Source organism: Taudactylus pleione, unplaced genomic scaffold, assembly GCF_031769625.1.
Source record: "Taudactylus pleione unplaced genomic scaffold, aTauple2 ptg000055l, whole genome shotgun sequence".
Lineage (NCBI taxonomy): Eukaryota > Metazoa > Chordata > Amphibia > Anura > Myobatrachidae > Taudactylus > Taudactylus pleione.
This window is the reverse complement of record NW_028284457.1, coordinates 6508522-6520825: the sequence shown is the minus strand read 5'-3', so window position 1 is coordinate 6520825 and position 12304 is coordinate 6508522. Positions and strand designations below refer to the sequence as shown.

The following is a 12304-nucleotide window of genomic DNA, read 5'->3' as shown; positions in this document are numbered from 1 at the left end:
TATAAATTTACAAATGTAGAGTTGGGAAGGGGCGTTTATTAGTTTTATTTTGTCATTCTTTTGTTGTGTCTGTGCATAGCACAGACGTCTGAAGGTGCTGATACACCATTTACATTCTAAGTGATGTGATGTCAAGTTGTTTTTTTCCAGTACTTTATATTATTTCTTTATTATTTAGAAATGTCTCCTTGTATTGTCTAATAATGTACACAGCACCATGTCCATTAAAATTAAATACTGACTATTGTCCGGCAAATAAAATACCATGTAAATATAAAATATATATTTAGTCATTCTCTTTTTTACATGGTCATACATAAAAAGGTTTATTATACATGCCATTTCAGTGGTCATTAGCTGTAAGCTTGCGAGCAGGTCCCTCATACATCTCTTTGTCTATCTGTAATAACCCAGTTTTGTATTATTACGGTTTTGTTCCCAATTGTAACTCGCAATATAATTTATTGTGGTTGTATACAGTAAGTAGATGTTATATATATATATATATATATATATATATGTATATAACATCAACATTATTAGTGCACACCATCTTCAGTGCTGCACGTATAGGTGATTCACATTCTCTGTTAAATGCTTTTTCAAAAGTAGGCAAGTGTACAATGATATACTGTATTGTAGCATGATTATGCCAGGGCCGAAACTAGGATATCTGTCACCCGCTGCAAGGTAGTAATTTTGTAGCGTTCCCGCTAGGCTGTTTTAGTAGGGCGCAGCGCCCTGCCCTCCTTCTGGAGGGCAAAAAGCACCCTGTCCTCCTGGAAAAGGGCAAAAAGCGCCCTGCCCTCACAGCCTGCGGGAGCCGTTCTCACCCGCGGGACGCAGTGTCCCGCGGGTGGAGAAACATGCGGTGACCCGGTCACCGCCGGAGAATAGACGCCGGGCGCATGCGCCCGGCATCTATTCTCCCTGTCTGCAGGGCTTGGGGGAAAGGCGCGCGCACGGGCATGCCCTCTCTAGCTCCGGCGCCCTGCCTCCCGCCGGAGCTAGAGGGAACACTAATTTTGTGCTCCCTCCCTTCCCATACCTGGAGTTTGTCCTTGCTCCTCAATAAGGCAGTGCACTAGTCAAACGTCCCTGGTATAGTGACTTACATTATTCCACACACAATAATGCCCATTACACATTATGCCACACACTGTAATGCCTATTACCAAAGTGCCACTTACATATTTGCCCGACACCATTTTATGCCCCCACAGTAAGGCTTCTAATTACTTTAAAATGACCTGCTCGTTGCCAGGGGGTTCCATGCTTGTTGCCAGGGGGTTCCATGCTCGTTGCCAGGGGATTCCATGCTCGTTGCTATGGGGTTTATGCTCATTGCCAGGGGTTACATGCTTGTTGCCATGGGGTTTATGCTAGTTGCCGGGGGGTTTCACAGAAGAAGATGCAGCTTTCAGCATCTTCTCCCGGCACTTGCGCTGGCCTAAAAGACACTAGAGGTCCAGTAAGGACCTCTAGCATCTGTTTCCTCCTTTTTTTTGGATGGCCATTTGCTGACTCTCCTGCCCCAAGCCACAGTCATCCCTTTCTCACCCCCTGCATTCCGGCACCCGGTGCATGTGCACCTCTAGCCCACCCCCCTAGTTGTGGCCCTGATTATGCCTTGGTAACATGAGGGAGCTCCTGGTATTTTACAAAGTAAAATAGTTGGGTATATGATAGAATTCAATTATCACATTATATTGTATTATGGTACTGAAATGTAGAGAATATAGTTAACATTCTTAAAAAGGTTATATACATGCGTACAGCTAAAGGCCAACTGCTGGTTTATACAGTGGCCTGCCATGAAAGCTTTAAGGAGGGGAATATTCAATGTGTTAGAATTTAGCACGTAATTGGTTGTTTTCAGCTAATAACCATTCAAATGGGGTATTACAAACTTTTTTTTTATGTATAGCCATGTAAACAAGAGAAATATTAAGCATATCTAGTTTATATTTATATGGCAACATGATGAGGTGTGATATGGCTGTCTGTAGTTGTTACCTGCTAGAACAACAGCCTCTATTTTATCTGAAAGGACATAGCAATATTGGCCAACTTCAATTAGCTCTGGTAAATACTTGCTTTACCACATCTTGACTTAACACTCAGTAAATTCTGTCTGCGTCCTCCAACTTAACATGCAATTCAATTGCAAAAGGCTTATCCCTGCTCTTGAGCAGTAAAAACTGGCTGGAAAATGTGACTAATTAAATTCAGCTCTATCCTATGAAAATGTACAGAGAACAATGTTCTGATGTGTACAGCAAACACTTTTTCAGCAGTAATGTACCTTTCATCAACACAGTAACATTTCTTCAAGTTCGTGATGAGTATATCAAGCATATTCGTGCTATATAAAACAATTGTAAAAAAACGCAGTACTGTATGTCAAACAGTAATAGGTTAACACTTACAATCTTTATGTGGAGCCCAGTCATTATATTCAATTCTGTGGTCCTCATATTCAGTATTTGCATATGCAAGCAGGTAACGGATAATCTCTGCTCTTCCTTTAAAATTAAAATAGGTGAGCTTGTAGTTTGGCATGTTTTATTCCTGTAATCAATAAAAACAATATTAAATTTAGAGTAGACATCACTTTAAAATACATATGATAAACTGATGGATGAGCCCTGTTTTACAATTGCCCTTAGCGGTGAGCGCTGACAAGCCAGATTTTATAGGATTTATTGTGTAAAAATTACTTGCACCAAATACTGAGTGAGAGGGGCTTCAAATGCCATAAATGTTGACAGAATTTATAAGTAGAAAAGAAAATCTCACTCCCAATACAGCCTTTATACAGTAAATGCTAATCCTTACTGTTGCAAACCTACATATAACATATATATAATAAATGTGCGTACCAAACAATAACTTTAAATAGAGCTTATCTGATGTCCATGTCGACTTCCTATGGTCAGGAAACAAAACTGCCAATAGATTCCGGATATCAATCCAAGGACGGGTACCCTCTTAGAAGGACCTTTAAATAAAAGGGCTCACGCCAAGCCCATAAACAAAATATAGTGTAGTATTTTCTTTAACCATTAGAGTGGAAAAATAATAATAATTTCTGCGTACCAGATAGAGCAAAATGTAATGCATATAACACAAGGCTTCTTCATGTGCTGTAAACTGCCAGAAGTCACCTTCTAATTCATATATCCGGGGTAGCCAGCCTCTGCATAGAGAGACACTGACACCGGCACCCCGCGCCTCACTCTCTCCGGTGACAGTGACCGGAGAGAGTGAGGCGCGGGGTGCCGGTGTCAGTGTCTCTCTATGCAGAGGCTGGCTACCACGGATATATGAATTAGAAGGTGACTTCTGGCAGTTTACAGCACCTGAAGAAGCCTTGTGTTATATGCATTACATTTTGCTCTATCTGATACGCAGAAATTATTATTATTTTTCCACTCTAATGGTTAAAGAAAATACTACACTATATTTTGTTTATGGGCTTGGCGTGAGCCCTTTTATTTAAAGGTCCTTCTAAGAGGGTACCCGTCCTTGGATTGATATCCGGAATCTATTGGCAGTTTTGTTTCCTGACCATAGGAAGTCGACCTGGACATCAGATAAGCTCTATTTAAAGTTATTGTTTGGTACGCACATTTATTATATTGAGCACTATCAGCTTTTTATTTAAATACTACACTATTAGGCGCACGTCTTCTTATTTTTCAGCACCTTTGTCTCTCCGTTTGCCATACGGATTTTTAGAAGATTGCAGCCACCTGTCATCATCAGGAGTGTTGCTTCACATTCACAAGTGCCACAAATAATTTATTAATGACAATTTTGTTATAAGACTATTCACAGAAGGTTTTAAAAAGGTTGTGTGCTAGTATCCCTCCATTTTTTGCAACATTATATAATATATATAAAATCCGAAGCCCCCCCCCCCCCCCGAGCCGAGGCAGATCCGAGTCAGGCTCGACTTTTCCCGCCTGACTCGGATCTGAAATCGAGGCAAAACGTCATCATCCCGCCTTCCGGGTCTCGCGGGTTTTGGATCCTATATAAGGTACCCGCGTCGGCGCCATTTTCTCACTTGGCTGTGGACAGTGAAGAGGGAGGGTGGGAGTTAGGGCTGGCTGGGCTGTGTAGTGTAGTGTAGTGCAGAGCAGTGTTGTGCTGTGCTGCTGTTGTCCATAGGGGCTGTGTCCACTACTTCAAAGTCCATAGGGGCTGGCTGTGTTGTGCTGTGCTGCTGTTGTTAATAGGGGCTGTGTCCACTACTTCAAAGTCCATAGGGGCTGGCTGTGTTGTGCTGTGCTGCTGTTGTTAATAGGGGCTGTGTCCACTACTTCAAAGTCCATAGGGGCTGGCTGGACTGTGTTGTGCAGTCAGTTCTCCATAGTGTCCACTCCAAAGTCCTGTGCAGTGTCCCAGTCCTAAAGGGGTGCTGTAGTGTTGTCCAGGGGGTGCTCTGTCCATCAGGGGTGCTCCCCCCAAGTGCTAAAAAAATAATATTTTTTCTGTGTTTGTGAATTGTGTGCGCAGTAGCCGCACGTGCATCAAAAAAGTAGTGCCAGGCGTGCGCCTGTGTCATAAATAAAGGGCCGGCTGGCTTGACCGTTAAAGGGTGCTGTAACCCCCAAAGTACACTCCAGTCCAAACCAAAACATTTTTTCTGTGTTTGTGAATTGTGTGCGCAGTAGCCGCACGTGCATCAACAAAGGAGCAGCGCCAAGCGTGCGCCTGTGTCCCATAAGTAAAAAGCCGGCTGGCTCATTTCTTAAAGGGTGGTGTAACCCACAAAGTGCACTACTCTCCAGCAAAAATAAAAAAATATTTTCTGTGTTTAGCCGCACGTATATATTAAATCGATATAACATAAATGGAGGACCAAACTTTCTCTGATAAAAATAAAATAGAGAAAGATCAAGAACCACTTCCTCCTAGTGCTGAAGCTGCTGCCACTAGTCATGACATAGACGATAACATGCCATCAACGTCGTCTGCCAAGGCCGATGCCCAATGTCATAGTAGAGGGCACATACAATCCCAAATGACAAAGTTCAGGAAAAGGACCTTGAAAAAAACATTTAAATCATCTGAAGAGAAACGTAAACTTGCCAATATGCCAATTACGACACGGAGTGGCAAGTGTTCATGACTAGTGGTTCAGCTTCACATGACGATGGAAGCCCTCCTCCCGCTAAAAACATCAAACGAGTTAAGGTGGCAAAAGCACAGCGAAGAACTGTGCGTTCTAAGAAGATATCACAAATCCCCAAGGAGAGTCCAAGTGTGGTGGCGGTTGCGATGCCTTACCTTCCCAGCACTGGACGGGAAGAGGTGGCTCCACCATTTGCACACCCCCTGCAAGTGCTGAAAGGAGCACCCACAGTCCACTTGCTGATATGCAAATTCAAGATGTCACTGTTGAAGTACAACAGGATGAGGATACTAGTGTAGCTGGCGCTGAGGAGGAAGTTGGCGAGGAGGATTCTGATGGTGATGTGGTTTGTTTAAATCAGGCTCCGGGGGAGACAGTTGTTGTCCGTGGGATGAAAAAGCCCATCACGGTCATGCCTGGGCAGAAGACCAAACATTCCACCTCTTTGGTCTGGCAATATTTCTATCCAAATCCGGACAACAACTGTCTTGCCATATGTACCATATGTAAAGGTGGAATAAGTAGGGGTAGGGACGTTAACCACCTAGGAACATCCTCCCTTATACGGCACCTGCAGCGTGTTCATAATAAGTTACTGTCAAGTTCAGAAACTTTGGCTAGGACCATAAGCAGTCCAGGGACACCTAAATCCCGTTGTCCTGTTGTATCCAAGCGCCTGCAAACCACACCGTCAACTCCCTCCTCGTCAATTTCCTCCTTAGTCAGGATCGGAAGTAGTCCTGCAGGCCATGTCACTGGCATGACTGACTCTCCTATCCGGGATTCCTCCGGAGGATCCTGCATTGCTACGCCTCCTGCTGCCGCTGCTGCTGGGAGTCGTTCATCATCCCAGAGAGGAAGTAGGAACACCACTACTTTTACTAAACAATTGACCCTCCAACAGTCCTTAGCGAGGAGGATGAAGTACGACAGCAGTCATCCTGAAGCAAAACGTATAACTGAGGCCTTGACTGCTATGTTGGTGTTAGACGTGCGTCCGGTATCCGCCATTAGTGCAGTGGGATTTAGACAATTGATGGAGGTAGTGTGTCCCCGGTTCCAAATCCCGTCTAGATTCCACTTCACTAGGCAGGCGATACCGAGACTGTACAGAAACGTCAGAAAAAGTGTCCTCAGTGTCCTGAAAAATGCCGTTGTACCCAATGTCCACTTAACCACGGACATGTGGACAAGTGGAACAGGGCAGACTAAGGACTATATGACTGTGACAGCCCACTGGGTAGATGTATCACCTTACACAGCAACAGCAGCAGCGTCACCAGTAGCAGCATCTCAGAAACGCCAGCTCGTTCCAAGGCAGGCTACGCTGTGTACCACCGGTTTCAGTAAGAGGCACACCGCCGACAACCTCTTAAAGAAACTGAGGGAAATCATCGCCCAGTGGCTTACCCCACTTAGACTCTCCTGGGGATTTGTGATATCTGACAACGCCACCAATATTGTGCGGGCATTACATCTGGGCAAATTCCAGCACGTCCCATGTTTTGCTCACACAATAAACTTGGTGGTGCAGAATTTTCTGAAAAGCGACAGGGGCATGCAGGAGACGCTTTGGGTGGCCCGAAAAATTTCTGGCCACTTTCGCCATTCAGCGACTGCGTGCCGAAGACTGGAGCGCCAGCAAACACTCTTGAACCTGCCCCGCCATCACCTGAAGCAAGAGGTTGTGACGCGGTGGAACTCAACCCTCTATATGCTTCAGAGGATGGAGAAGCAGCAAAAGGCCATTCAAGCCTATACATCCACCTATGACATAGGCAAAGGAGGGGGTATGCACCTGACTCAAGCGCAGTGGAGAATGATTTCCGTGTTGTGCAAGGTTCTCCAGTCCTTCGAACTTGCCACACGTGAAGTCAGTTCAGACACTGCCAGCTTGAGTCAGGTCATTCCCCTCATCAGGCTTTTGCAGAAGCAGCTGGAGAAAGTGAAGGAGGAGGTAAGACGGAGCGATTCCGCTCGGCATGTGGGACTTGTGGATGAAGCCCTTCATTCGCTTTGTCAGGATTCCAGAGTGGTCAATCTGTTGAAATCAGACCACTACATTTTGGCCACCGTGCTCGATCCTAGGTTTAAAGCCTATGTGGTGTCTCGCTTTCCGGCCGACACAAGCCTGCAGAGGTGCAAAGACCTGCTGGTGAAAACACTGTCAGCTGAAGCAGAACATGACACGTCAAGAGCTCCTTCATTTTCTCCCGCAACTGGGGCTGCCAGGAAAAAACTTAGGTATCCTAAGCAACCCGCTGGCGGTGATGCAGGGCAGGCAGGACCAAGTTTGGACATCTGGTCCGGACTGAAGGACCTGGCAACAATTTCTGACATGTCTACTGTCACTACTTATGATACTGTCACCATTGACAGAATGGTGGAGGATTACATCGGTGACAGCATCCAAGTAGGCATGTCAGACAGTCCATACCTGTACTGGCAGGAAAAAGAGGCCATTTGGAGGCCCCTGTACAAACTGGCTCTATTTTACCTGAGTTGCCCCCCCTCCAGTGTGTACTCCGAAAGAGTGTTTAGTGCAGCCGGGAACCTTGTCAGCGAAAGGCGTAGGAGGTTGCTTCCAGAGAATGTGGAGAAGATGATGTTCATCAAAATGAATTATCAGCTCTTCCAGGGAGACCGGCCTCCAGAACGTACAGAGGGACCTGTGGTGGTGGATTCCAGTGGGGACGAGTTAATACTCTGTGAGGATGAGGATGTACACAACACTGAAGAGGGTGAGGAATCGGTGGATGAGGAGGATGAGGATGACATCTTGCCTTCGTAGAGCCAGTTTGTGCAGGGACAGATTAATTGCCAGCTTGTTTTGTGGGGGCCCAAATGAACCAATCATTTCAGCCACAGTTGTGTGGCAGACCCTGGCGCTGAAATGATTGGTTTGTTAAAGTGTGCATGTCCTGTTTATACAACATAAGGGTGGGTGGGAGGGCCCAAGGACAATTCCATCTTGCACCTCTTTTTTTTCTGTGCATTATGTACAGTTTGGGGCCTAGTTTTTCAAACTGCCATCCTGTCTGCCACTGCAGTATCACTCCTAGATGGGTCACGTGTTTGTGCCACCCACTCGTGTCGCTTAGCATAGTCATCCAGCTACCTCGGTGCAACCTTTTGGACATAAAAACACTATTGTGAGGGTTTCAGAATAGACTGGAAATGAGTGGAAATTAAGGTTATTGAGGTTAATAATAACATAGGAGCAGAAAAACCTACAAATTCTGTGATTTTAGCTGTTTTTATGCTTTTTAAAAAAAAAATACAGATCCAAAACACAAAACCCAGAACCCAAAACACGGAAGGGTGGTTTTGGCAAAACCAAACCAGATCCAAAACACGAAGAAAGATCCAGATCCAAAACACGAAAAGTGGCCGGTGCACACCCCTAAAATATATAAATATATATATATATATATATATATATATATATATAAAAACAATAAAAATAGGAGGTATTAGCTGATATTTTGATCAAAACATTTAAATTTGCAACTACATTGGCAGTTTGCTAGATATATTGATTTGCAATTGTAAGTGCTTAACTAGAAATTGATATGTTAAAGAGGATGAAGGGACTTGGTTTAGAAAAGGGGTTCAAAACTCACCCTCAAGTACCACCAATATGTCATATTTTGTGGATCTCTTTAATCATGTAAAGGTGAATTACCCTGCCATATTGTATGGTTTTATTGTATTTCCATGTATTTTTACTTGTATTGAGCCTCTTAAAATTATTATCTCCAATGCCATGAGGTCATTTACCTATAAAAGGATTTAATAGTGTAGTTGTCTATTGCTGTATAATATGAGTGGAACCATGTTTGCACTTTGCACCAGTACTAAAGTCCTCATGTCACTTGAATTACATAAGGAAATGTGTTCTGTCTGTGTTAGCAATGTTTTTAATGCATACCTAAAAACAATATTTCTAATGGCTTAAGCAGTAATGTGCATTTGGACTGCTTTCTGGCCCTGTACACAAACCACATGACTCCCAGTACTCTATTATTTCTTTATTATTTAGCATTTTCTTTATATTTATCTAACATATATACTAAATAATGTGACTAAACATGGGTACTGTAAAAGAGGTTATAATGATTATTAGCTGCCTACAACCAATTACAACTTGAAAAAGGTCACAGAAGTGACTGAAACGTATAGTTGTTCCAGGTGATTTTAACCTCTTCTTGTGTGGTATCCTCGAACCTGAACGGCATACAACAGTCAGTAGTCCGTGACCAGCATACCTGACGAAGCAATGGCAGCCAGCGCTCCGGCCATTAGACTGGATTGAATGCGGCACAGTGATTACAGCTTCTCCCGCTTGTCACTTAAAATCAGCGGATGGTGAGTCAAGCTGGACCCAATATTGAGCTACTTTGACCGGCCTTAGGGGGACGCCCCTTACTAGCCGCTAGAGGTTGAACACTATACATACTTGGACACCCTTGCCTAATACAGTTTATACCCTGAGGTATATCACTGATTGTTTATTTTCCCATGTGCTTATGAGGAAATCCGGAAAACAAGACTCTCATTGAATTGTTACTAAGTGGTGCTTCTGAATTAAACCACCTAGATAAAAGAAACGTTCTATTGTTTAAGCTGCTACTAATCCTACACACAGGCTCTATTCTGTTTATTAATGTATTGGTACGTAATTCCATTTTAAACTGATATGTTTACATGCTATATATGGATCATTATTTAACTTGATAGAGTTAATGATCCTATCATTTACCCTAGATATTGCATATTTAGACTAAAGAGATAGAGTTTATAGTTATATTTATACATGGTGTGATATTTATGATGTTTTAATAGGACCTAATATGGAATAGATACTAATTGAAATTTGCACTCCAGCGCAGAATCTGTTTTCTATATACAACCAATTCATACCCCTTTTACCACCCAAAATCCCGGGTCCGACCCTGGAATTTGAACACTGGTCAATCCCGGGTCTCGAACTCTGCTTCAGACCCCGTTTACACTGCAACTCGACCCGGGTTATTCCCGGGTTTGCCCCGTTTACACTGAACCCGGGTAATCCCTGCTTTTCTCTATAGAAGTCATTAAAAATGGTCTGTTTTAAGGTCTGACAAAGATGGTCACAAAGGGCAACAAAAGAGGGGTGGGGACTGCTTACAGCATTGCTACAGGTTGCTGTTCTGGCTGTGGCAGGCTGTGTGCCTGCCTGCTTTTGTGGCTGCTGGTCAGGCTGCTGTGATGCAGGAGGTTAGGTAGGCAAGCGATGGCTTCATGTGCATCTCTCTCTGCAGGGCACTGACAAATTACATCATCTGCCTGTGCCCCAGAAACTCCAATCATCAGAGCTAGCCGGGTCAAATAAGCAGGGTAGCACCCGTTTACACTGCCTCATGACCCGGGAACAACCCGTTTTCAACCCTGCTCTCAACCAGAGTAAGATTGCCCAGTAAATCGACCCGGGTTTTTTTTGGTGGAAGCCGTTCACACAGAGCCTCAAACCGGAACGACCTGGCAATAACCAGGGTTATTTGTTTGGTGTAAAAACAAGATATATGGTAAGAACTTACCTTTGTTATCTCTGTTTCTACAAAGTCCATAGGGTCCACAGGGTTGACCTTGGGGTATAGGTTGGGAACCAAATCCGGGCACCACGCAGTTAAAGATTTTAGCTCCCAGGATACACTTGGGTCCACTCTCCCTATAACCCCACCCCCCAGCCAGAGGCACCTCAGTTTGTAAGTAGCCAAAGGCCGGAGGAGGAGAGAAAAAAAAGAGAGAGGAAACTGGAACACTCTAGAACTATACTCACAGAAAAGGAGACGGGGAAACCGGTGACCAGTAACACAGACCATATGAAGCCAGGTGCGTCAGGGCGGGCGCCCTGTGGACCCTATGGACTTCATAGAAACAGAGATAACAAAGTTAAGTTCTTACCATATCTCTTGTTTTCTACTTCAGGGTCCATAGGGGGTCCACAGGGTTGACCTTGGGGATGTCCCAAAGCAGTTCAACCAAGGGTGGGGACGCTCCTGTGCTGAGAGGAGAATCCGTCGCCAAAAAGGAAGCATCCTGAGAGGCAAAGGAAACCAATGCCTAGAACCTTAAAAAGGTATGGACAGAAGACCACGTGGACACCTAGTAAGGCAAAACAGCCGAGGCGCCACAACGAGCCGCCCACGAGTGTTACATGGCCCGATAAAAAACAAGCCTCAATGACAGAAATGCCCACCCATGGGTAGGCCCCTGAGGAAGACATACGAGGCCATCCAGCCAACATTTCATTATAGGCCGGCCATCGTTTCCTGTGAAAACCAGAAACCGCAGACCACCAATAAGGAGTCCGATTACCATAAGGAACTTGAACAGATCACATAAAGCCAAAGAGGCCGGACCACAGTCAATGAGGCCACACCAGCCGAGAGGACTGGGGACTGAATGGCCGTACCATAAGTTCCAGAATAATATGGAACCTAAAAACCACTCTAAGAAGAAACACAGGGCGAGAGCAACTCACACCCTGACATGATGCCCTCCAGAAGAGGGAGCCACATGAGAACGCTCCCAATTCAGACACTCTCCTGAGAGAGAGAGAGAGAGAGAGAGAGAGAGAGAGAGAGAGAGAGAGAGAGAGAGAGAGAGAGAGAGAGAGAGAGAGAGAGAGAGAGAGAGAGAGAGAGAGAGAGAGAGAGAGAGAGAGAGAGAGAGAGAGAGAGAGATTAAACAATAGACCATGTAATGGCTATCACAATCAGCGGTTCCATTGACTGTCCCCAGAGGGAACAAGGAACCACTACTAACTCCCCAGGAGTCCCTAGGGAGGACAAGTGGAGGCATAATCCAGAAAACACTCCAAAGGATGAACTGGATACCAGAGCGGAGCAATTCCATATCATAGCCATACCCCACAGTGTAGAGATCCGCACTGTCAGGAAGGCCAGGCCAAGGGTGAAACCCAAGCCAGCCGGAAGGAATGCCAGAATATCTGGAAATCCTGGACACCGGAGGATCGTATCGACAGGTACTATACCATAAGAATTATGTATGCCACAGTCCGTGGCAGATCCCAGCAAAGTCTGGCCTATCTGCTCTAAACATCTCAATGAAGACAGAGCCAGGGAAGCCCTAGGACCACAGTAGGGGCGCAGTCAA

The 12304-nt window shown here is 44.8% G+C and overlaps 1 protein-coding gene across 1 annotated transcript in view; it reads right to left on the bottom strand.

Moving 5' to 3' along the window:
* The window catches only part of LOC148535161 (hematopoietic prostaglandin D synthase-like), a 105836-nt gene that overhangs the window by 48128 nt on the left and 45404 nt on the right, over positions 1–12304 (bottom strand). The window contains exon 2 of the mRNA XM_088464466.1: positions 2430–2571. Within this exon, the coding sequence (XP_088320592.1) occupies positions 2430–2562 (133 nt within the window). The 5' untranslated portion in view covers positions 2563–2571. The remainder of the gene's footprint in view (positions 1–2429; positions 2572–12304) is intronic.